Source organism: Spermophilus citellus (genome assembly GCF_964194105.1).
Source record: "Spermophilus citellus genome assembly, chromosome: 15".
Classification (NCBI taxonomy): domain Eukaryota; kingdom Metazoa; phylum Chordata; class Mammalia; order Rodentia; family Sciuridae; genus Spermophilus; species Spermophilus citellus.
The window spans coordinates 72,003,085-72,029,427 of NC_138195.1; the positions used below are offsets into that span (position 1 = coordinate 72,003,085).

At 46.8% G+C, this 26,343-nt stretch overlaps 1 protein-coding gene across 10 annotated transcripts in view; it reads left to right on the forward strand.

Annotated features, from left to right (window-relative positions):
- The window catches only part of SUFU (SUFU negative regulator of hedgehog signaling), a 121,247-nt gene that overhangs the window by 76,407 nt on the left and 18,497 nt on the right, over positions 1-26,343 (forward strand). For 7 of the 10 annotated variants that reach the window (XR_014019066.1, XR_014019067.1, XR_014019068.1 and 4 more), the window contains exons 7-10: positions 1,436-1,592; positions 4,006-4,129; positions 19,330-19,464; positions 21,349-21,487. Coding sequence is in view for 6 of the 10 variants with exons in the window: in XM_081268725.1 (XP_081124851.1) it covers positions 1,436-1,592; positions 4,006-4,129; positions 19,330-19,464; positions 21,349-21,487 (555 nt within the window). In the remaining 4 variants the exon portion in view is untranslated. The remainder of the gene's footprint in view (positions 1-1,435; positions 1,593-4,005; positions 4,130-19,329; positions 19,465-21,348; positions 21,488-26,343) is intronic. The other 3 variants (XM_081268726.1, XM_081268729.1, XR_014019069.1) reach the window with 2 other exon arrangements.

A 26,343-nucleotide genomic window follows, 5' to 3' on the forward strand; every position in this document is an offset into this window, starting at 1 on the left:
ATCTAAATTCTACTACTAACTAGCTGTGTGCCTAAACAAATCACTTAACTTCTCTGTTTCTCTCTGATCTTGGTATTGGGGATTGAACCCAGGGACATTACATGGAGCTTTGTCCCCATCCCTTCTTATTTTTTATTTTGAGTCAGGGTCTCACCAAATTGATGAGACTGGCTTGAATTTGGAATGTGCCTGGCTTTGGGTCTTACTTATTTCTTTTTACTTATAAAGTAAGTAGGCTGGACTAGTGAAGGCATGAAGTGTCTGTTTTCAGCTCTTGGCTTAGGTGAGGGCCTCAGGGCAGGCAGTGAAGAAGGAAGCAGAGGCATATGCACAAGTTGTCCCCTGAACAAACCAGGACCCACATGCCCATTGCTCCCTGCCTAAAGCTTATAGAGCTGTTGCCCTGCTCAGAATCCCCAGCTTTGCCCCGGCTGATGATAGCACAAAAAGAGAGCAAAAAGTGATCGATGGAAAGAGGCCACCTGTGACTGGTCTCAAGTAATAAGGGAACCTATGCTTCCTCTAGATAGACTCCCTGGCCATTTTGGAGCCCTGGTCAAGGGACAGGCAGACAGGAAAGTGTAGCCTCTTGTTGAGTTACTAAGTCATAAGGAGATTTATTTGGCCTGTATGGCTCTTTGCAGGCAATGTTGCTAAAGCCTCTCAGATGACCTTTGATCTAAGCCCAGCATCACAGAACTATGTTTTACCAGAAAATCCAGAGTTGTTTTGAGTACATCTCTTCCTTGAGGCCATTTGGAAAGTGTTTGAACTCAGCTATGCCAAGGCCTGCACAGAGGGCCTGTAGGAAATCTGCAAATGGTCACTGCCCTCCAGGACCCCATTTCAGTCTAAGGAGTGGAAAAGAAACTTCATCCAGAGCCCTTGGCCAAACAAGTTTGCCAGCAGCTAGGACAGTCCTTATGCTCTAGGATGAGCACCCCCTCTAGCTGTTGGAAAGGGGAACTGCAGGTGTGCTGCCCCGCCTTCACCCCTTTAACACCCATGCCACTGGCAGGCTTCCACCCTGCCTATAGCAGGGACTCTGGGGTTCTTCTTGAAGTGTCAGGGAGAAGAGGAGGGATTGTATCTTTGCTCATGGAGTAAGGTTCTGTCTTTGCTTTATCAGCTCTGTGGGCCAGCATGTGGTAGACAGAGTTGGGGCTCTGAAAGAGGTGTGAAGGCCATTAGATTGAAAGGTTAATGGTAGAGAAGCTTCCCTGGCTTCATCCCCAGGAGGAATCCAGTGTCTGGCAAAGCCCATTATCTATAACCAGAGCAGAACAAGGTCAGATAATTTGCTCTTAATAGCAGCTGTCCATGCTCAGCACCTACATAGGCTCAGTACTTACTATAAGGGTGGTAGCTGGGAGGGTAGTAGTGACATTGGGCCATAGTTCTCTGAAGGAACTCTGGGTCTTTGGTTCTTTTCAAGCAGGAGAGAGTTGACAAAGGCATTGAAACAGATGGCTCCAACCTGAGCGGTGTGAGTGCCAAGTGTGCCTGGGATGATTTGAGCCGGCCCCCAGAGGACGATGAAGATAGCCGGAGCATCTGCATCGGCACACAGCCCCGACGGCTCTCTGGGAAAGGTAGGAGTGTCCACCCTGCCTTCCCCCTTTGGTTTCATGTTGGATTTTCAGGCTCTCTAAGATAGGTTTTCAACTCAACAGCCTACTCAATGGATTATTTCCAGCCTGATTTAAACAGCTAGTCAAGTCTTCCATCAAGGGGGAATTAGAGAAGCTTAATTTCCTGTATGTACTTCAAATGCACCACCAGCGGGATCTATTGTGTTTTTTTATTTACCCCTTGCAATCTGAGGTCATAGAGGTGAGTGGAAGCCACAGAACAGTTACAGGAAAAGTTCACAGTCCACCCAAGCACAAGAGAACAAGCGTAGGCCACCCACAGAATTGACAAAAGGCCCAGATCTGGCCTGAAGGCCATGCCAGACCTGGGGATCACTGTCTTCAGGCCCACCCAGGCTTTTGAAGACAGAAGCCTGAATGTGAGGCCAGCTCTCAGTGACTACACACCACTGTCCTACACAGGCAGTCTAAGGGGCTACGGCAGGGCACCTTGGACCCACTGCTTTCCTGGTGAGGTCTTGAGGAGGAGGATGTGATTGTATTATTGAAAGCTCCCTATGCTGGTGTTGGCTGTAGAAATAGCTGTGGTTTTTAGCAAAGGGCATCTCCAAAGGAAATTTGGCCACTTACATATACATATGCAACTTTTTTGTCTATTTCCTTTCTCAATCTCTTCATCTTTTTTTTTTTTAATACGTTGTCTTTTTTTGTTTTGGTTTTGGTGCTGGAGATTGAACTCAGGGCCTTGTGCATGTGAGACAAGCACCGTACCAACTGAGCTATATTTCCAGCCCTCTAAGTTGTCTATAACACTGAATAAAATATCTATATATGAGATTTATTTATTCTTGGGTGCTAGAGATGGAATCCAGGGCCTTGTGCATGCTAAGCATGTGCTCTATCACTGACCTACACCCCCAGCTCCTATATATATATAAGACTCATAAAAGTTTTTATCTTTCTCAAAAGAGAAAATTTAGTCACAAACATTTTTTTTAAAGATTCTTTTTTTTTTTTAAAGAGAGAGTGAGAGAGGAGAGAGAGAGAGAGAGAGAGAGAGAGAGAATGAGAATTTTTAATATTTATTTTTTTTAGTTCTCGGCGGACACAACATCTTTGTTGGTATGTGGTGCTGAGGATCGAACCCGGGCCGCACGCATGCCAGACGAGCGTGCTACCGCTTGAGCCACATCCCCAGCCCAGTCACAAACATTTGACACTGCATTTCCATCCTGTTTGTTCTAATGTTGTGTCAAGCCCATTCAAATACTACAATCATTTTATTGCATTTGACAAAAGAAGTAATTTAAGAAGGGATTCATATTCTTATCCACCATTTTAATCATTATTGGCTCTGTGAGTGTGTGTGTGTGTGTGTGTGTGTGTGTGTGTGTGTGTGTGTGTGAGAGAGAGAGAGAGAGAGAGAGAGAGAGAGAGAGAGACAGACAGACCAGGGATGCTTAACCACCAAACCACAGCCTTTTTTTTTTTTTTTTTTGAGACAGGCTCTCTAAGTTGCTCAGAGCCTCCCTAATTGCTGAGGCTGGCTTTGAACTTGTGATCCTCCTGCCTCAGCCTCCCAAGCTACTGGGATTACGGGTTGTGCCACCACTGCCAGCATTTTTTTAATTGTAAAGGTAATCCATGTTACAGTAACAGGTCAAACAGAAAAGTCAGTAATCTTGTCCTCCCGTTCTTAAGTCTACCCTTTGAGCAACCAATTCTAATTTCCTCTTTTTTAATTGTTTGCAGTGTACAGAGGTAAATTTTATATCATATATGGGATGAAACTAGTAAACTTCACCTCAAAGACCATTAAAGCACCTTACAGAGAAATAATTACACCAAAGAACTCCTTTCTCACCTCACCATCATTGCTAGCTCCATGGAGAGGCAGAGTTCCCTGGGATAGGCCAAGGTGGGAAGATGATCTCAGTAGCCTACTGACCCAGACCAAAGACAAAGGGGCAGCAGAGCCAGACCACTCAAAACCCAAAAGTAAGTGTAGAAGGTGCCTGCCAGTTCATAGCAGGACCCTTACAGCCTTTGCCAGCATCTATTCTAACACGCAGAATCCCTGATGATCTGAACAGTGGCAAAGGCCTTGGCAGTCAGTCACTGTCTGCAGCCATGTTAAAGGTAAACTTCAGGCCTAAGTTGCAGGAAGAAAAAGAACAATGATGAGTGCCTTCTGGAGTCAGAGAGAGCTTCTTGAGAGCATGATGCCTCATCTGCCCCATCTCCTCACAATCTGCCCTCACTCAGCTCTCACATCTAGATGCATAGAGTAGGCTCAGGACGGGCTAGCATGGTGGCCTTCCCCCAGTATGTCTGTTGAACTAGGTTTCAGGGCCTGGGTGGGGGTTGCTGGAAATTCAAAGGCTACTTAGGATATTTAATGATCTGGTTGCAGACACAGAGCAGATCCGAGAGACCCTGAGGAGAGGACTCGAGATCAACAGCAAACCTGTCCTTCCACCAATCAACCCCCAGATCAACCCTCAGCGGCCAAATGGCCTCACCCATGACCGGACCCCGTAAGTTCCCAATGTTCCAAGCCTGGGATAAGAGGATAGTTTTGTCCAGAGGGACTGTCCCTGTGGATTGTATGAGAGAACAATGTCCATAACCCTTGCTGGGTGAGTCCAGGGCCTCTAGATTTAAGGGCAGGCATGGTCTAGAGCACATAGATCTGTGGGTCATAGGTAAAGGCCTCAAAGGGGACCCAGTGGACCAGGAATATAAACAGCAGTAAATATTTATATGGGCTGTGTGAATAGACAGGAGGCCAGGTTGGGGCAAAATCTAACTTGGGGCCTCTCAGCCTTATTGGAGCCCATTGTGCTGAGCACAGTCCCCTTCTTATCTCAGCCTCAGCCAGAGTTGCCCTTCCTTCCTTCCTGGAGCCTGGTCTCCGGCTGATAGCTGCAACCCTGGGGACCTCCCTGTCTGGCTACCCCCATACTAGATGCCTGCTACTGAGGCACTTCTTCCTGCCTGCTTCCCTGGGCCCTAGGGAAAGGAAGGGAAATCTTTTGTAGGCCTCTGCTGCCTGTCCAGGGGGCCCTATAGCCCTTGGGGGAGACTGAGGCCACCCCAGGGGTCAACTTCCTTCCCACCAACCCCTCTTCCTCTGATAGGGGACAAGTGGTGGGCAGGGCTAGAGCATCCCTTTCTGCCCTTAGTCCTACCAGCAACTCTAGGGAATTGCCGCTGGCAGGGGATGCCTGGGACTTGGCAGCTCGGAGCAGGAACCTTGCCTGCCAGGGAGGAAATTGCTGTGCCTTGAGCTAAAAAGGACGTCAACTAATTCTGAAAGATTAGGATGATCTACCTGTCTTCTAAGAAGTCTGAATTACACACTTGCTTTGTGGCAAACTCAGGGCCAAAGGGGGTCATCCAGGGTACACAGGATCTTCCTTGTGGCAGGGGGGTGCATGAATCAAACAGTGAACATCTTGGGGGAGGTACCAGGGATTGAAACCAGGGGCTGCTTAACCACTGAGCCAGCCACATCCCCAGCCTTTTCATAATTTTTTATTTTGAGATAGGGTCTCACTAAGTTGCTTATGGCCTTGCTTGCTAAGTTGCTGAGGCTGGTCTTGATCTTATGATCTTCCCATCTCAACCTCCCGCATCACTGGAATTACAGGCATGTACCACTGTGCCCAACTAAAAATGAACTTTTAACAGTATGAATCTGACAGTAAATCAATTTGTTGGAAATGGCTGCTGCTCTTGTAGTATAGCTCCAGTTGCTGATCCGTGATCCCCAGAAATGGTAGTGATGCAGTATATTACAGAAAAGTTGGTCAGAAGTTGGGCATGGCTGCCCATCTCAGCTGTTGAAGAGGATGAGGCAAGAGGATTTTAAATTCAAGGCCAACCTAAGAAACTTAGTTAGACTCTATCTCAAAATAAAATTCCAAAAATGGGCTGGGGACATAGGTAAGTAAGTCATAGAGCACTTGCCTAGCATGTGCAAGGCCCTGCATTTAATCCCTAATACCACAAAAACAAAAACAAAAAAAGAAGAAGAAGGAGAAGAGGAAGAAGAGACAGTATGACCTGGCATAGTTAGGGAAAGTATCTTGGAGAAGGGCCATGATATCTCATACTAGAATCATTCAAGCAAAGGAAACTGCTGAAAGGAATGGAATAAGGGGAGGCCTGGCCAGCTAAGGTTAAGACTACATTCTAGGAGTGGATTGTGGAGTAAGAAGAGTTACTTGGGTACCAACATGGCTCACTGGTAAACTTGCCATCCAGAAGCCAAGAGAGTTGAACTCTTTGGCAAGGGCCTAGAGAGGTCTCCACTGCCACCTCGGAGTGACTTTCAGCTGTAGCCAGTGTGTTTCTCCAGCCTGAAGTAGCTGGCTTTGGGGCACCAGGATCTTCCTCTGGTGGCAGCAGATGGCCAAGCTGGGTTGTGAGGCATCTGGAAGCTCTCTGCCTGTAGTCTGGACCCTGTCCCAGAGCCATACTCCTTCCTGTGCCCTTAGCTTGGCTTCTTGTTAAAGGCCTTCTTGGCACTGTTGGGGAGCCAAAGGTACTAGTAGACTTAAAATCTCAAGAAAATTACCTATAACCTGGTGACTGTCAGTGCAGATGGCCCTCATGCCTTCAGAAGGCCAGAGTCAGAGGGCAGGGGCTCCTACCAACATGCACACCCACTTGCCCCTCCTTACTACCAGGACAAGCCTGAGATCTTGCTCCCTGTCTTGAGAGTACTTTCAGCTATTGTACCCCAAGATACTTCAAGGAGGCACAGGCTCTGGGTTCCTATAGATACCCCATGACTGGGCAGTGGAGCAGTGGTTTGGGCACAAGACAGAGACTACAGCCTCTACCCCTTAGCCTCAGATGGCTCACATACAGAAGTGGGTGGGAATAGATCAGAGGTGCCAGCCCTCTGGGATCATCTCCCCTTTATGCAGCTCAAGTGTGCTCAGTCAGGTCCCCAGAGTGCCAGACTTTACCATCTGGAGAGAATCAGAATGTGTGCTCTGAGGTTCTTGGTGCTCATTACAATTTGTTAGCAGCCAGTTGAATGATGGTTCCTCCTCCTTTGCCAAGGCCATTCTCCAGTACACCCTTGAGTCTCTCAAACTCTGGCTCCCTGTTGTCTCAGGATCAATGGTGACAGACTCAGTTCAGATTAGCAAGCATGAGTGTAATATCTGTGCTGCCCACTCTGGGACCTGACCCTGTTTCAGACACACCACATGGATTGCAATAGAGAAAGCTGACCCAAAATGTGCTGGCACCAGGATTTGCTCCTCTCCCTGTGGGGAAGCAGCCAGCATGGGCCTTATTTTGTCTGGTGTCTGATTTCCCCTTAGTCAGGATTTCTGGGCTGGAGAACTCTGATACATGGTCTTTGTGGGTCTGTGTATGGTCTGAGGAGGGCACAGAGATAGATCAGAGGTTCAGAACAGCTGATCAAGCCTAGGCATCAGCACCTGGGTCCTGGCCTACTTGGGGGAGTCAGGTGCTTGTTCTTTTTTTTTTTTTTTTTTGAAAAGGGAAAGAAACAAATTACTTTTTATTTGACATTTTCTTGGAAACTCAAGCATGTGCAAAACACATGTATAGTACAGAGTCCATGTATTAGCTGGAAAATATTTTCCCCATTCTCTTTATTTTTTTTCTTTTTTTTTCTTTTTTTTCTTTTTTTTTTTATTGGTTGTTCACAACATTACAAAGCTCTTGACAAATCATATTTCATACATTAGAATCAAGTGGGTTATGAACTCCCATTTTTACCAGGTGCTTGTTCTTTTCACACCTCCATAGCAGCCAACACTTCTATAGAGCTTATTCTGAGCCAGATAATATTATAAGGACTTTATAACCATATTAATTTAATTTATCCTCCTAGCTACTCTATAGAGTAGATAGTCTTATACATCTCCCTTTTATAGATGAGAAAACTGAAATGTAGGGAAGTTAATAAGTAATTTGTTTAAGGTTAGAAGAGGTTAGAGCTCAGGGCAATCTGTCAGACATTAAAACAAATGTGAGCCAGGCGCAATGACACACACCTATAATCCCAGCGGCTCAGGAGGATGAGACAGGAGGTTCAAAGCCAGCCTCAGCAAAATCAAGGCACTGAGCAACTCAGTGAGCCCTGTCTCTAAATAAAATACAAAATAGGGATGGGGATGTGGCTCTGTTGTTGAGTGCCCCTGAGTTCAATCCCCAGAACCAAAAAAAATGGATGTGATCTTTCTTGATTCATTCTCAGGGAACACAGAATCAGTGTCTCTGAGATAACAATAACCTTCACTGGTAGAACTCCTGTAACTAGTTGTAGCATGAATATGAACCCTTCACATGACACTGAGGACAAAGCTAAGCCCCATGTTAAAAGCTTACTGTGCTTACTTAACTCCAGGGATGACATACCTTGAACCCCAGTGATTCTAAATCCCAGAAATAATGAGCTCTGAATTAACTGGCTCATTTATAGCAGAATTACTTTTTGATATGAGACCTTGTTTTCTTCAAGTTCAAACACAAGTACAACCCTTTCTCTGTCCCTGCACTGCCTCAGTACTAGGGGATTTCTTTCTTTCTGGAGGCCTTATTTCTTGCTTCCCAGAAAGGCAGGCCCCTCTGGGTAACCTGCCCCTCTCCCACTCACTATTTCCAGCCCTCTTCCAACTGCCTTCCCAGAAGGAGTCTCCTTGGCCCTCTTGAGGGCTTCTTTAGCATTTCACAACCCTTACATTCCAGCCATGAAATTTGTATCTGGCTTTCCCCAAGATGATCAGTTGAGAAAAGCCTCCTTCGGCTTGCTGGCGCCTCCCTTCCCACTGCCTGCTTGGGTGAGTTTGGGAAGCATAGGAAGCAATTCCTTTGTGCTACTTAAGGACAGCCTGCCCTAGAACTGTGCCTGTGGATATTTGTAGGGATCTGGGATGGGGGGTTCCTGGGCATCCTCTTTGTCTGAAGTGGCTGGTAAGCTAGAGTCTGACTTAGCTTCCAGCCTCTTCACAATGATTGGGGCCTGGGATGGTGTGTATGATCAGGTGCTACTTAGGGAGATTTACTTTTCTATAAACTGTTCCTGGGATGCTAGGAACCTGTATCAGTATTCTAGAATCTCTTCTTCCCTCGGCCAGTGGATTTACTGTCTGAGGTAGAGGGACCTTTAGGAAGCTCTCTGGGTCACCTACCAGAGAAGGACAGGGTTCCTGTGTATACACACAAGTGTTGCAAGGGGAAGGCTTCTGACCATTGAAGGAATACTTTGTAGTTGGGGCACCTCTGAAAAACAAACTCACCATCATTGCTGAGCCAAGTTTCTCAGTCCTCTGGAATTACACCAGCAGCTTTTAAGACTGCTTCCTTTTCTGTCTTTTTCCTTCTTTTTTAAGATTTATTTTATTTTTTATTCTTCTTCTTTCCTTAATTTCCTGGAAAATTCAGGTTTGTAGCATGAGTTCTCCTGTTGTGACATTCACATCTACAACACCACCCCCAATACACACATGCACACATACACACACTTATTTCTTTCTAATTTTTTTTTTTTTTTTTCCTGGAGTGCTAGGGATCAAATCCAGGGTCTTCTACATTCTAGGCAAGCGCTCTGCCACTGAGCTACATCCCCAATCCTCTCTATTTTTGTAAGCATATCTGCTCCTACCTGTTTGAACTTTTGGATGGGGTGACTTTGCCACCTCTAATTCCTGTCTTGAATAGCTTGTAACCTAGACCAGGGAATCATCGTTTAGAGGAAATTGTGATTTGTTTTGCTCAACTTATTAGCTCCATGAAGATTAACTAAAAGAAGAAAATATCTTGTTTGCACCTACCCTACCAATTAATTTAGATGAAAGAAGGTGAGTTTCCATCTGGGAAGACCACAAGGCTATTGTGGTGATATTCACATGCAAAGCAGTGTGGGCTGACCTTACTTTCAGCTTCTCATGTCTGTGCAGGGCCAGCCTGGAGCCTGCTCTGTCACGTTGGCTTCCCTCACCACTCTCATGTTGGGGAAGTACATTTGTTTGCACTGGAAAGAAAGCCCAGAAAGAAACAGCCTTTCACTCAGTGCCCTGGCCAGGATCCTCAGGGCTGATAGGATGAAGGGCCCAAGCCTCTTTTCTGCCTGCTTCCTGGATTAGTGTTCAATGCTTTGCCTCTCTCACTGTGATCCAGGTTGTCACACTAAGTTCCTTTACATGCCTTTCTCAGAAATATACATTTGAAAGGGTAGAACAAGGGGCTGTAGCAAATCCAGCACAATTCAGTTTCTATTTAAACTCCACTCTTTGATCTACTTCCCCAAAGATGAAGCCACTGCTGGCTGTTGTTAACACCTTGTCTTCACTGCCCTCACTGGCACTTTAAATTCTCAGTGCAAATGCTACATTCCCCTTCCTCAACTTGCACAATCATGAGTATTTTTATCACTCATCCCTGATCCTCAATGTCACCCAACACTTCAGCAGTGAGTCATTTCTGCAGGGAAGGAAAAGGGAAGGCTCAAAGGTAAGAGCTGGAGAAAGGAAATGACTCAGTGTCTTAGAAAAAGGAAAGCCAAGGACTCCGACTAAAACTGGCTCGCTCAGGCTAGGCCTGGGTAAAGGCCCCTGTGCCCAGAGGGACTAATGGTTGATTAGGGAATCCCCAATCCTTATGCACATTTTATCCACCCTGATTTCTTCATCCCCACTCTGTTCCACCATTCCATTTTCATGTTCCATCTGTGGGATGTTCCTATGGAGAATATTATACCTTATCATTTGGTTATTAATACTTATTGATAACCCTTTATAGCCTTTTATTTCTAATATTCTAAAAGAGTATGACTAGATAATATTGTCTCATTCTTAACAGTTACTCTGGAGGTGAACTGGTCCCCTCACCCTCTACCCCACACTCACACTCTTTACCAATCATTCCCTGAAGAGAGATCTACACGTGGTTCTTTCTCTGAAAAGTTCAGAGCTTTCGTCAGCAATCAGAAAGCAAGAGGAGCAATTTCTCAGAAAAGAAGCAGAAGCCAGATGTTGGTTGGGTCTCTGCCAGCCAAATTCACCTCATTTGGGGGTAGTTGCCAAGACTGATGCCCTGGTTGCTGTTCCCCAGTGTCTTCAAGGAGAAGGCCCCAAGTTGTGTGGCCAGTGCAGATATCATGACTGTCACAGGACTAGGACCATAGCTAAAAGGAGTTTCAGTGGTTCAACTCCTCTCCTTTCTACCCCCTGCCATTGATAGAATACGGCTGGTACCCTTTAGGTTAATGTGGCGAAATTAAGACCTTTCTGTTTGAAGGAACCAGAACAGGGAGGAAGTGTGTATAAGGCTCTGCCAATCTGTGAAGTGTCAGTAGAGTCATTAGGGCATATACTATAAACAATACAGTACTAGAATTCAGGATTCTATCCTTACACTGGAAGGAGAGGGTATGCTAAGGTATGTTAGTCACTTTATGCAGTGAGAAGTATAAATATAGAATGTGTTATATAGACAGGTGGGAAAGACTAAATAAATTTTATTTAGATCTATTCCTGGATTGCTGAGGTGTGCCTCTAAGCCACCATAAACCGCCCCCTTGGTGCTTCTAATACAGAAAGAATCCTGAGCTGGACAGGTTCTTGTGACTGAGTGTGCAGTTTTTATTGCCCATCACCACGTGTGAAGTTCTGTATTGTGAGCTGCTGTTGTCCCCACTTCTCAGATTATAACATGGAGGCTTATGTTTTATAACTTATCTAGAGTCTAACCACTAGGAATAAGTGTCAGCCAGAATTTGAACCTCAGGTTGTTTGCCTTTAGATCCAGGCCTCTTCACCACTGTGTACTGCCTATAAAAAAGGATAAAAGTGGAGGAGGTGGGCTGGGGGTGTGGCTCAAGCGGTAGCGCGCTCGCCTGGCATGTGTGCGGCCTGAGTTCGATCCTCAGCACCACATACAAAGATGTTGTGTCGGCCGAAAACTAAAAAATAAATATTAAAAAAAATTCTCTCTCTCTCTCTCTCTCTCTCTCTCTCTCTCTCTCTCTCTCTCTCTCATCTCTCTCTCTCTCTTTAAAAAAAAAAAAAAGTGGAGGAGGTGCTTGTCAATCCACAGGAAAAAATAACTGGAAAGGGAGCCCTGGAAGTCTACCTGTGTGCAGAGGGAAACAGTTATTTTAGTTTGCCTGGAAACCCATGGAGGTGGCAGGTCAGTGGAGACCATCTGGCTGAGAAAAGTGTACTCAAAAGTAAAATGAAATCTGCTAGAATATACACTCCATCAAAATGAGTGAGGCAGACATAGAGTGTAGGAAAGGGGGTCCAACATGAGAAGGAGACGGGGAGTCACAGGGTGAAGGTAAAGAGTGATTCCAGATAATGGCTGAGCAGCAAGAACCGAAGGCAACCAACTCAGATTGGAGTCGATTGGAAGGATCCTCATGAGAAATGGCTTTAAGATAGAACTGATAAATATTTGTTGTATTTGAATGTCTTGGGAGGACATCTGTAGATCATTGGTATATTAATCTTAATTGAACTGGTGGTAAATACATAGAAAACTAAGATAGTTTGCCTAGGGATTTAGTTTAGTTCAGTGGTAGAGCACTTACCTAGCATATGCAAGGCTCTGGGTTCAATCCCCAGGACTACAAGAGGAATACAATAAAAAGAAAGAAAAGAAAACTAAGACAGTTATTAAATCCAAGGTAATAGACATGTTAGAAGAGTAATTGTAGTATACTACATGGTTCACCTATAAATACGATTGATATAGTGGTAATAATGTGAACACTTAATACAGATCCACACAAACTTGCAAGGTAATTGTCTTGGGAAGATGGAAACAAAGGAGGGTGGAATAAGAAAGAGCCAAAAGCTTGTCTTTTAAGGGAGTTTGGTGAGTTTATGAAAAGAGGGGTTCTCTGGTTAAGGTTGGAAAATGTTGGCTTACACAAAAGGAAACCAATTCATTTTCCTTTTGTAAACCTTCAAAATGTTTGGAGTTCACCAACATTTTTCGAACCTCTAATCTGAGGTGAGCATATTGCATTCAGCCTTTGTCATATCTGTTTTGTTGTTATTGTTGTTTTTTGTTTTATTTTGTTTTTTAGAAACTTCTCTGAGAATTCCATAGAATGCCCTTTGAGAAACTATCTCCCAGGAAGGAAATTCTGTTCAGAGTTCCGGGAGTGAACTATTCAATGCAGCTCAGTGGTAGAGCCCTTGCCAAATATGCCTGAGTAGGATCTTGGTTCCATCCCCAGCACTACAGAGGTGTGGAGGAATTGGACTGGGTGTGGTGGGTGGCACATATCTCTACTCCCAGTATTTTGGAAGGCTGAGGCAGGAGGATCATGAGTTCAAAACCAGCCTCAGCAAAAACGAGGCGCTAAGCAACTCAGACCCTGTCTTTAAAATAAAATACAAAAAAAGGGCTAGAGATGTGGCTCAGTGGTTGAGTGCCCCTGAGTTCAATCCCCAGTATCCCCCCCCCCCGTGTCTCCCCCCCCCAAAAAAAAAAGGAATTGGGATGTTCAGGGAAGAGAGCTATGCCTTTATGGGCTGAAACCCCAGAAGAAAGGATAACTCATAAAGTATGGAAGTATGGGAGTTTCTCTCTCTCTCTCTTTCTTTTCTTTCTTTCTTTCTTTTTTTTTTTTTTTTTTTTTTTGTTGTTGTTGTTGTTGTTGTACTAGGGACTCTTAACCACTGAGTTACATCCCCATTCACTTTTTAAAATTTTATTTTGACACAGGGTCTCACTAAATTCCTGAGGCTTGCCTCAAACTTAAGATCCTACTGCCTCAGCCTCCATGCCACTGGGATTACAGAAATGCACCACTGTGCCAGACAGGAAGATAAAAGTTTCTTAAGGAGAATATAGCAACATTTTGGCTGGCATCAGAAAGACATGGGTTTTATCTCAGCTTTTATTTGCTCATTGCATGACCTTGAGCTAGTTATTTAAGTCTTGGAGTTTCAGTGTCTTCATCTGTAAAATGAGGAATGTAACACCTATTAATTGGGTTATGAAAATTAAAGGAAGCGAAATATATGAAGGGTTTACTAGGGGACCCAGCACTATTGTTTGTGCTTAATAAAAGGTATCACTTGATATTATTGTTGTGAATAGTTCCCTGAAAACTAAAAGGAGGCATAAGACCTCCAGAGACCAGTACAGGTATTTAGAGAATTCTTCTCACAACTCAGAATTTGGGAAGAGTTTGAACAATAGCTGGAAGGAGAGTTATGTTATGCCAGCACAGATGTAAAGAACAGGGTCCAAAAAAAAAAGCTGAAACTCAAGAACTGAGTCCTGCTAAAAAGTACTATGAAGGCTGATGCAGTGACACATGTCTGTAATCCCAGCAATTTGGGAGACTGAGACAGGAGGATCACAACTGGAGACCAGCCTCACCAATTTAGTGAGAGCCTGTCTCAAAATTTAAAAAAAAAAAAGAAAGAAATTAAAAAGGGCTGGGATTGTAACTCAATGGTAGAAAGCCCCTGGGTTCAATCTCTATTATAGACAAAAACGGCTTTAGTTTTGTGTGACTCTTTGGAGAAGACCTCATGGTTTGGATAGAGTAATGCTAATCAGTGGCAGAGAGAAGTAAATTTTACTTGAATTGTGTAATGCTGCCACCTCAACACAATGATTGTCAGCCTAGGAAGGGTCACAGCAGTGACAAAAGGATGGAAGCTGTGCGTTCAGATCTCCTGGTCCACAAGGATTTTAGGAGAATTGGAAGTGGAAGTAAAGAGACTGGTGTTCATATCTTTTGCTTTTTCTCTTTCTTTCTTACTTACCTACTTATTTATGGTACTAGGGATTGAATCAAGGGCCTTGCACATGTGAAGCAAACACTACCACTGAACTACATCCACAGCCCTGACTGATTGATTAATTGATAGATACTGGAGATTGAACCAAGGACACTTTAACACTAAACTACAACCCCAGTCCTTTCTGTTTTGAGACAGGGTCTCACTAAGTTGCTGAGGCTGGCCTTGAACTTGAGATCCTCCTACCTCAGCCTCCCAAGTAGCTGGGATTACAGGTATGTGCTCCCATGCCCAGCTGGTATCAGTAATTCTGAGGGAATTGGGGAGAGGAGAGTTGGCAACCTGGAAGCAACCAAAAGTTTCAGGATGACAAGAGCATCTTGCACTCTCCAGACTAATGAGCTTGGTGCAGTTCTCATGAAAATTCTGTACTAGATGATTCAGCAAGGAGCTTCAGACATTTTGGGAACAGTGAGCCCTGAGAATCAGAAAATAAGGCTTTGGGAAGTGCTTACCTGCCTGGAAGACAGAAGAAGTCTCTTGGATTCACATACACAGGGTTTATAAAGACATCTTGAAAACGCTCTGACATCATTATTGAAGGGAAAGTGAGGAACGAGAGATGGGTAAGCGAGAAATGAAAAACAGACCAGGCAGCGATACACATAAGAGTTTATTTGTCAGAGATGACAAATAAAGGCACATCTCTCTATAGCAGAGAAAGGCAAAACAGGCTTGGGTTCCAGGACTTTTATGGGGCAGGCTCAGAAATCAGAGCCAGGCGGGTCCTAATGCAGGTAGTCGGGGGTTGTGTTGGTATGAGGGAGTGGTGAGCCTTTCTCAGAAAGGCCCTTGGGCAGGAAAGTGAAACTTTTTCCTTAAAATGGTGGCTGTCACTTAAGATGACCATCCAGATGCTAAGCAACAACCTTAAAATTATAAGCAACACAGAAGTGTCCAGAGAGCATCCAGGAGGGTGAGAGACTGGTGATGGGAAGGTTGGGTTGATTTATAATTGGTTGAATGAGGATACCCAAAGAGTAATGATGTCAGTCTGTCAGGCTGTCTGCCAGCCCTGGCCTGTTTACTATTTAATCAAAGCCTAGGAAGAGAACATCGATGGCAAGTTTATCAGTTTTGTCAGTGATGTGAAGTCAGGAAAGAATGCCAATATGATGGATGCCAGAGTCAGGTTCAGAATTATCTGAACTGCTTGCAACCCTAGCCAAATAACAGAGTTCTACTCTTAGCTGCAAATAATCAACAGTACATAGTAGCTGGGGAAGAAAAGGTCTAAGGGCAACCCATGGGAGAAAGCCTGAGGGAGATTTCATTGACTGAGGGAGTGCAATATGAGTTGGTAGTTTGATGAGGTTTCAAAGAATAGACAATTTGATGACAGTTTTAATAGAAATAAAGTGTCCCAAACAAGAGTGCCCAGGGCCTCTGTGATCTGTTCTGGTCAGACCACATACTGTATTTATTTCCGCACACCACACTTCACTTCCAGACATGACACTCTAGCTTTGACAAGCTAAAATGAATCCAAGGGAGGGTGACTTGAATGGATGGAGGATTTCAGAACCTTGTCAAGAAATGTAGTAGAAAGTTGGGGCCACAGATCCTAGAAAAAGAAACTGTTGATGGGATGTGAGAGCAGCCTTGGGGATTCAAAAGGCTGTCATGGAAAGATGGATTAAACTACTGGGCAACTTGAAGGCCAGTGGTTTGAGAATTGCAGAAAGGCAGACTGTGCCCTGTAGAAACAAGATGGCTGAACCAGCTCCTCCTTCAGTGGAACAAAGGCACAAGGGGTCTTGTTGGCCTGTAGTTAGCCTTCCAGAAGCACTAATGGCCTATAGTGTCCACTCCAGGAGTCAGGAGCCTTTTCAGGCCCCATCTCTCCTAAGCTCAGGGAAATTGACCTAGCTTGTGACAGTTGGACTGAGTCCTGGAGAAAGGCAAACAAGTTCCTATAAGTTGTGGACATTCTGGCAGGAGGAACAGAGACTTGAGAGGCAGTCAGCTATATTTTGAGGACCTCCCATATCCCAGGCACTATCCAAGGACTTACACGAGTCATCTCATTTAATCAATATGATGACTCTACTGTTATTTACTCCCATCAAAGATAACAAATCTTGGGCTGGGAATATAGCTCAGTTGGTACAGTGCTTGCCTCACATGCACAAGGTCATGGGTTCAGTCCCCAGCACCACACACACACACACAAAATCTTAGAGAAAGTTTCAGTCAGTTACCCAAGGACTCAAATCCAGAACATAAGCACTTCGGGGGAGGCCCCAGTGGGTCTGGGTCATGCCATCTCAGGAGCCCCTCCCTCTGCTCTTCCGCCCCCAAAGCTCTGCCTTCTCCTCTACTGGGAACTCAGGGAGAAAACAGCCCAGCTGAAAAATTAGGCCATGCTGCCGAGCACACTACTTATTTTTTTATGACTAAGATTAAGCTGACAACCATGCAAAACATTGCAAACCTGTGTCGGCTGCAGATTTAATACCTCACCCAGCCCACACAAATAATTCATGCTTCTGCATCGATGTCCAGAAAAAACAAATCAGCAAAAAGCTGGGCTCCTGCGTGTGTATAGAGCAGCCGCCTTTCCATTGAAGCAGCGTGCCGGAAATACCCAAGCTCCAGGACTGCAGATCTAGCGTTTTGCAATTTTTTTTTTCTTTTAAAAGATTAAAGTACGGTTTTTCAAATGATTGAAGGTTGGTGGGAGGTGTAAATGTGGGCACTTGTCACATTAATTCTTCAGATGATTAAGTTCTTTTCCATTTCTTTAAAGCTGTTTGCAGTTGGGTTTGATGTCCTCGTTCTGGGTGAGTGTGTTGTGGCAGTAACCAAGGTGACTTTAGCTGACTTTCAACAATTTATTTTCCCCTCCAGCTTGAGATGTCTCTAGCCCTGTGTGTTGTTGATTCTTCTCCCACCAGCCCCCTTCCACCTCCCATTGCTGTTCCTCAGCACTTTTGCCTGTGGGCCCTGCCCTAGGGCTGGGCCTCAGCCCCTCTGCAGAATGAGCATGGTGGTGCCCCTGGATATAAGAACCTGTCAGATAGCACAGTCACACCCTAGTTTTTCCACTTAAATTCACTCTGTGGGGCTGGGGAGAATGCTTACCCATCATGCACAGGGTCCTAGGTTTAATCCCCAAAACCATAAAAAATAAAAATAAAGGATTAAACTCCCTATGTGAAACTCAGGCTTGTCACCTCAACTCATCTGTAAAAGGGTTAACAGAACCTGCCTTAGGGAGTAAACCTATGGCACAGAGAAAGTACCCAGCAGATTGGAGGAGCTGCTGTTGTTTCCTGCCTTCTGTTCTTGTTTGGACCCAGAGGGCACCGGTGTCACCTCTGAGCCCATCAGTAGTGCCTGACTGAGTTGTGGTATTTAGTGTTACTCTCCTCAAAAGGGAGGTGTAGCGGCTCTGGTGGAGGGAAAGAGTTAGTTGGTCAGGAGTCCAGGGTTCCCAAGTTGGCCTGTCATAGACCAGCTCTGTTGCCTTGGATGCCTTGCTGTCCCTTTTTTGAAAAGGAAAGAGATAGATTAAACAATCTTGAGTTTCCTTCCAGTCCTGAAATACCATGACCCTCTTGTTCATAGCTTTTGTCTCCTTCACAGGTCTTAAAAAAGCTCTTGCCAAGGGGAAAGGCCATTTCAAGTGGCTTTGGGAAGCCAGAGGAAGTGATGGCTTTTGTGAAACAGCAGTCAAATCTGGGGAAGGATCCTCACATAGAAGGAGAAGACTCAGGAGGGAGCAATTCTAAGCACTGCCTCAGCAGGGCCCTTGCTGTCCAGTGCTGGCCTCACACCCTTGCCCCTGGGGAGGACTCTGCCTTTGGTGTCTCATTGGCTGCAGGCCCCAGGGCTCAGCCTCCAGTGTGTGAGGAGGTCAGGCCTGGCCTCTTCCTCTCTTCAGAGGCTGTCTAGCCCAGACATCCTGGGTGGCTCCTGCCCGCTGCTTGAATGATAAATAACTGGAGCTTCTCACCAAGTACTTTGATGGACACTTGGGGAATTGTTTTGAGATTCACAGCCCAAACCAGAATCCGGCCTTTTGAATGGGATCAGTGGGTGACCCTCATTTCCTGCTGAGGCAGATTTGAAAGGTTGTCAGTAGGGGCAGCTGAATTTGAAAGAGCAAATCTTGGAATGCAAAGAGACCTGGTGGCCTAGCAGTGGGACAAGCTGTTGGTAGGGAGCTGCACAGAGGGAGAATGAGACAGCAGTGATAGCTTACTGGGGTTGGCCACAGGGGTCCTTGAAGCTTACCAGGGTAGGGGTCCAATCCTACACAGTGGGCAGCCAAGCCTAGTGGCCTGAGTCCCAAGAGCCCAGCTCCCACCCCTCAGTGAGGTTTGTGTTACTTCCTGGTTAAATGAAGAAAATATGCGTCACTTCAGTGCCTGGCCATTAGTAGGAATAGGCATGCTCACAGTCTTTTCAGGGTCAGCTGGATGGAAGCTCTTGGAGCCGGATCTTGGGGAGCTCTCCCATGTCAGCCTTGGGAACAAGGGGTCTCAGGCCCCACAGCAGGGGAGAGGGCTCCCTACTGATCTCACAGATTAAAACAAAACCCTGTGGCATAAATTTTAGAGTATTGTTGGCCAATGATACAGGCTGTAGAAACAGATCTACCTGAGACAGATGCCAACTCCACCCCCATTACTGGCTGTGCAACCTGGGGCAAGTTACTTAACCTCCCTGGTCCTATTTTCTTATCTGTAAGAGAGATAATGCCCACCTCATGGGAGTATCACAAGGAGTAGCCAGTCAGTGGAAGTACTTGGCACAGTGACTGGCACTTGGCAAGCACAGATTGAAGGGTGGCTGCTATAATTGTATCAGGCACCATGATTTGTATTAATCAGCAACATAGCCAGAAATTCCCATCTTGCTCCTCCCTGTGGTTTTCACCATGTACTAAACCTGTTCCCATGCTTGTTTCACAGGAGCCGCAAAGACAGCCTGGAAAGTGACAGCTCCACGACCATTATTCCCCACGAGCTCATCCGCACACGACAACTTGAGAGTGTACATCTGAAATTCAACCAGGAGTCAGGAGCTCTCATTCCTCTCTGCCTAAGGTGAGCCAAGATTGTTCCACAAAGGAGCCACCCCCTCTCCCCCGACACCCAACCTGGCTTTGGGGACACTTCAGAGCCTCCCAAATCTCTTTCCCCCAACATGCGCCCCACCCCCAGGGGGGCCTGGTACCACTTCACCTCCATCCCTCAAGACCTATGCTTGCTGTTTTACCCAGCAAGGCACCTGTAGGAAGCCCACCCACATACCTGATCAGAGTCTGGGAACAGGGAGGGAGGAAAACTGCTCAGGCAGATCTTGGACCTATATGTGATCCTGGGGACCCCAAACCAGCCGTCAATCCCCATGTCACTGGGTCATTCTCCCTATGGAAACCTCTAGGCAGCTTAGGTTGTAAGAAGTCTGCAAGCAGTGGGGGCCAGTTGGCCACATAAATTGTCCCTAGAGGAAGGCTCTCTTCTGTATCTCAGCGAAGAGCAGTGGCAGGCTCCAGTGAGCAAAGGACTATGGCCAAAGCCGCAAGAAATCTCTGGCTGCTTGGTTGACAGACCATTCTCATTAGCAAGTTTCAGAGTCTGAGAATCCACAGGGAATAGGTGCTGAAGAACTCTCCTTTATCCAGGAATTGTTCTTCAGCCTTGCCCTCTTTAGGGAATTTTAGTAACTAAGGGAGTCTCAGATGCTCCCTGCCATCCCACAAGCCTGGGGTCAGGGATGACTGAGTCACCAGTAGCATTGGGTTGCCAGGGGGAGGATTCTGGTGGGTTCTTCCTGCTTGCTGCCTTTCCCATGAAAAATTCTCAGTTCTTCATACCCAATGACCAGCCCAGCAGACTCCTTGAGAGACCAGGAAGCCCAGAAGTCAGCTGATTATGTTGAGCTGAATCTCTTACAGCTGGCCTCATCTGCAGTCCTCTGGCCTTCCACCCTCACTTTGCTAGCAAAAGAGGCAACAAGAATCACTCTAACTTGGAGGACAGTGACAAGGGAGAAGGGGTTGCATGGTTTGGATCCTCCGCACTATCCCTGAAGCCTGGGAAAGGAGTTTGGAGGGTGGCCAACTTTGGCCAGCCACCCTGGGCAGCAGGGCAAAGACTGCTTGATCAGAGTGAACAGGACCCGGCAGGGCCCACTGCCAGATTCCCAATAATTTCCTCCTTAGCTATTTCTTTGGTACAGGCTTAAGGCCGTTAGACTGGTGAAGGGTTAATGTAAGGCAGCCTGAGAGAGTAAAGAGCTTTGCCCCCTAAGTTGTCACTGCCTCCCCTTCCCCCGGTATATTTTCAGACTGGGGATTAAGGGTGACTTCTTGTGGCTCCCTCAGAGTGACCCCACTTGGCTTCATTAATCAATCAATCAACAAATAAATAAATAAATAAATAAATAAATAAAGATGTGCCTGTTGCCTTTAAACCAGCTGTTTAAATGTTACAGGAAAGCCCAGGAGCAGGTGGAAAATTCTGCCCTGGACACTGAATTGTCTTTCTTGCTGGGAAAGCCTGGTACCACTTCACCTCCATCCCTCAAGCAAAGGAGGACATGACTCCCTCTTCATTCTGGGTATAACCCTGGGCATATTGCTCACTTTCCTCTCTAGCCTCACCATTCCCACCAGTATGTGAGGAGTTGGAATCTATCACCGCTGAGGCCCTTTGAACTCTGATCTAGAGTTGTCTCTGCTGGTTGAGCACTTCAGGAGGAAGGCTTTATAGAACTGGTGAAGGAGGCTTCTCTTTGAAGGTGCTATGATGAGCGGTTTGGTTATGGTCCCCTGTTGGTGGGCAGGTGGGCCATCAGGAGGGCGTTTGTCAGGCATCCTGCCCCAGAAAGCATAGCCTCATCGTCCCAGAGCTTTGACCGAGCCTGTTGTGCTTCAGGCTGTTTCTAGGCCCAGCTCCTCATTGTCTCCATGTTCCCATCCCCAGGGGCAGGCTCCTGCATGGACGGCACTTTACATATAAAAGTATCACGGGTGATATGGCCATCACATTTGTCTCCACTGGAGTAGAAGGTGCCTTTGCCACTGAGGAGCATCCTTACGCAGCTCATGGACCCTGGTTACAAGTGAGAAGGCTTTTTTTCTTCTCCCTATCTTCTTCCCGTAGGCTGTTCCCTTGGCTACCTGCCCTCCCCTCCCTTGGCCTCTCTTCCTGAGCAGCTGGTTATGAGATGCCTCTTGGATTCAGGGCCTGAGGCCTTTGTGTGGTCATGAGTGTGGATGCTGCTACCCATCTCAGCAGCTGCAGGGGCACTTCCTGGCCTCCTATGGGACACAAGTGATCACTCTCCAGGCCCTGGCCATTGGTGATTCTGGTTCCTATGGAAATCCAGATGTGAGGAATATGACTTCCCCTACCCTGGGCAAGATTAAAGTATGGGAAACCAAGAGTGAAGCAAGATGGAGGACATATGGAAGTCACTCTTAGCAGTTATATGAAAATCTTATGAGAATTCATGGGAAGTAGGGCTGAAGTTGTGGCTCAGCAGTAGAGCGCTTGCCTAGCATGTGTAAAGCCCTGGGTTCAATTCTCAGCACCACATAAAAATGAATAAATAAAATAAAGGTATCATGTCCAACCATAACTAAAAATAAATAAATAAATATTTTAAAAAAAAAAAAGAATTCATAGGGAGTGGTTATCTGTGCCCAGACTTGGGGCTGGGATGGGCAGGCCAAAGTCTCCTCCCATCAGTCAACTTTCCTGTTTCTCCTGTGGAAACACAGTTTGAACAGAAACCTGCTGGCTTGTCCAGAGTGCTTATTCTTCTTTGCTCTTCTGGATGAAGGAAACTTTAAGAGCTGATACCTAGCAGGGTGGTGGGGCTAACTAAGAGTCACCAGCCTTCTTCCAGCATCCACTCTGACCAGGTCTCTAAGAGGTATTGTGTCTGGTGCTTCACACTCCTTTTGGGGCTTTGTTTGCTTTGGGGGTGGTGGTGGGGTGAATACTTTCCCTTATCTTTCTCAGGAATATCAAGAAAAGGAGTTTTTGGGCTAGGGAGTGGCAGAGTACTTGCCTAGCATGCCAGAAGCCCTGAGTTCAATCCCCCAGCACTGCCAAAGAAATAAAAATATGGAAAGGGATCTGACCCTAATCTAAAAGGTGCCCAAAACTTGTTTGTAGTGTGTTAGAACATGGGGGAATTACAGTAGATAGGAAGAGAATTTTGCTGGGTTTTTGGGGTTTAACCCAGCTGGGGATCTGTAATAGTCTTAATATGGGCATGTTTTTGTCCACGTGTGTCTGCTTGCAGCAGAATTCCTCCTCCTTCAGGCTTGCCCCCACCCCCATCACCAAAATCCTAACCTTTAATTAAAACAAACAGCAAACAAAGGACACCAACCGCACTCCCTAGACTTAGCTGAGGTAGAAGTGGAAGCTAGTGCTTTAGGGATATTGTGTTCCATAAATTATCTTGCCTTTTTCCACTGTTTTATTACATTGTTTCATAACAAAATTACTTTGAACCATAAAGTTATAAATACATTTTAAAAGTCCCACTTGGTAACATTAGATTTCTGTCCATGTGGTGTTGATAGTTACTGTAGCAAAAGCTCTGAAGTGTAACATTTGAAATTAGCCCAGCACAAGTGGAAAAGGCCTCCTGCTGCCCCCACGCCCCACCCCCACCCATGTCCCAGGCTGCCACTGCTGCCTTGGCTGAGAGCAGGAGGGAACAGGCCTGTTCTCTGGGCAGAGCTGGTAGCTGGTAAGTTGAGAGGTGGGGCCTATGCAGGAGACCCCAACCCCTGAGAGTTCATAGGTTGTCATTCCAGCAGATGATGTCATGCTGGCAGGTCTTGACAGAAGTGTTCTCATAGTGCATGTGCCTGTATTGAAGGTTTTAGATATTTTGTTTGGGGAAAATAGAGTCTGGGGTCTCTCCAAACCCAAGAAGAAAGTCCACCCAGTTTGTTTGGTATCCTCAAAACTTAACTTGCCCTTGTTCTGCCATCCCCCCTTGGAATGTCTTCTTGCCCTGAGAACTAAGCTGGTCAGCCCAGGAAGCTTGATCCCCAAAGGACTCTGCAGGTGACCATAAGACCCCTCAGTCATCATAGAAAGCCTTCCAGGCCCCACCTAACTCCAAAGACTCTGATCCCTTGGCTATTGGCATTCCCACTCCCAACACCACAACCCCCTCACTTCCTGGCAGCCCCTCAGTGAGCCTGGACTCTCAGCACCCGCTGACTCCCAGCACATGGTCCCCTCCTGTGGGCTGTTGCCTGGGGAACCGGGAAGCGGTGGGAACGAGCCGCTGGCCTCGGCATGTTTCAATAAAGTTGCTGTGCTGGGAGCTGCTTAATCAAAGGCCTGTCTTATGGGCTCATTAGTGTGGTCCACCACAGGCCAGCTCACAGGAGAGCTCCTGGGAAGGCTGGCTGAGGCCCCACTCCCGAGGCACGCACCCTTGATCACCAAGGGGTTTCTCAGGCCCTTTGCAAGGAGCCCTGGGAAACCCTCCGACCCTGCCCCCAGCCAGCCGGATTCTCAGCAGTGGAGCCAACACCCACACCAGCCCTCCTCCCCTCCCGGCAAGCAGTCAGCATTTTCTGTGTCTGACTGCCAGCCCACTTTCCCCTATAGGGTCTTGCCTTGTGGTCACAGGCAGCTCTCTAGCTTGTGGGAATCTGGGCTTGTAATGACTTGTGGGCCTCTCAGGGGTCTAACTATCTTCCCAGGAGTCCAAAGCCTCCTGGAGCCCTGGAGTTAGACTTTCAGTCACAGGTGAGGCCACCAAGGGCCCCAGGACCTCCAGGGAGAGGGAGACCCCAGCTCAGAGGCCTGCCCTTGTTCCTTGCAGGCATTTCTCACTTATGTTCCCAGAGTTTGGGTGTCTCCATGGGTCTTGTATGCCCAGGCCTGTTGGGGTAGAGGAGCAGGAAAGAGCTGAACGTAGTAGACCCAGGAAGTAGAGAAACCCAGGCTTCTGTTCTCTTGGCTGTTGCTTTCCCTGTAGGTCCCAGCTGAAGCAGGAGGGGTGGGATGACTTTCTTGCATCAGCCATCAACAGCCTTGGAAGTACTTACTCCCAGCCTTGGCACCTTGCTCTGGCTACCGGCCCAGGCCTGTTATCTCTTGGGGGAAAAGCAAGGCAGACATCATGCATAGGGAAAGAATGACAAAGAAAAGGCTGAGAAGAAAAGTCAGAAGATTAGGGAACCTGAGCCTCTTTCCAGAGCTTGTGGAGTGGCCCCAGACAGTCCTCCACATCCACTTTCTCCTGGGTCGGCACCTACTCCCCCATATTCAACATCTCAGGGTAACCCAGTGCCAGGGAAGTTAGGGCCCTGGTACACTGAAGAATAGGATGTGGGCAGTACCAGTTGGGTACAGTGCATTAGGGGGAGCCCCAGAGGCAGGAGTCAGTTGTATCTCTGCACTCTTCTCATTTTCTGGAGAAGGCACTTGGCATTGTTTGCCCTACTTTGCTTTTTCATCCTTGTTGAGATTGGATGGAAAATATATCAGCCAACTGTGAAGCTTTGCAGGAGAGTCTTCAGACCCTGGCAGGGAGGCCTTGCCAAAGTCTTCTCCTGCCCCTTTATCTCCCAGCATCCTCTCACTCTGATGGCTTGAGCAAGCTTCTCCCTTGGCCTTTTGATGTTGGGATGTTGGTTTTCTAAGAGTGCAGTCCAGTGCCAAATTGTTCCTCCCTAGCCAGGGCAGTGTGAAAAGGAGAAGTTTCAGTCCAGAGGTCACAGAGGGGTCATATCACCAGATATAAGAATATTTTTTTTAGGTGCTGCAGTGCTTTCTCAGCTGTGCAGTATCTGACTGTTCACCCAGGTGATGCCCCCAGCCCTAGCCACTCCCTAGCAGCCCCAGTGAGAGGCCCCAGTCTTGGGAGAAGCCGCCCAGCAGCTGTTTTCAAGTGGCCTCTGCTGCTCCCAACCAGGTTTGAGGAATTACTACTGAGCTCTCCCCCTTACCCAAAGACAAGCTCCTCACATCCTGAATTCTCCTGCTATTTGGATGCTGTATGGAAGCCAACTTGGGAATCCCCTGCTCAAACTTACAGGGTTCCTCTTTGATGTGTACTGCTTCTCCTTCCACTGGTGGACCTGGCCATACCTCTTCTCCCTGGAGACCTTTGCTTAGGCTGTTGCAGAGACCTATTATCCAGGGGGATAGCTGTTGAGGTTTAAAGCCCAGCTGTATGCTTGGGGAAGGTACCTCTCTTGCAGTAGAGAACCATAATGTCCAACTGTGTCCCCAGGAACCAACAGCCAGAACAGAAGAGTCAGCTTACTTCTGACCACCAAAGCCAACTTCTCACCACCCACCAAGAACAGGAAATGAATGAGTGAGGCCTACTGTGCCCCCACTGTCCGCAAGCACATACCTCTGCCTCCTCCTAGTGTGTGTGTGTGTGTGTATGAGGTTGGGGGGGAACCTACAGGCTGTTTCCTGGCTTTTGTCTGGCGGGGGGGGGGGGGGGTCACAACAGACAGGACTGCTTACTTGTCCCTACCTCCTCCACTGCCATTGTGGGTGCCAGAGCAATTCCTTGGCAGGCCTTGCCACTGAAAACAACATGTTTCGTTCCCCAAGAGAAGGAAAGGGAGGGAAGAGAAAGCAAAACTTGTTGGGAAGCAAGAACAACGTGTCAACATGAAGAGCAAACAAGGCCCTGGACAAAGTGCTAATTGTCACACCAAGGGGAAGGAATGGGCATTGTCAGCCACTCAGAAATATCATTAACCTCAAAAATATTGACCACAGACGTTTGAATCAGCATCAGATCTGCAGCAGCTGGGCCCCTGCCTGCAGCACAGTCGGGCCTGCCCAGGACAGGCACTAACAAAAGATCACTTTTCAGGTTCCTTTCTGGAACTTGCTGGGGCCTGGGGAATTGATAGGTTGTTGACAATCTTCCCTCACCACCAACCAGCCAGACTGTCCTAAGGCACTTGG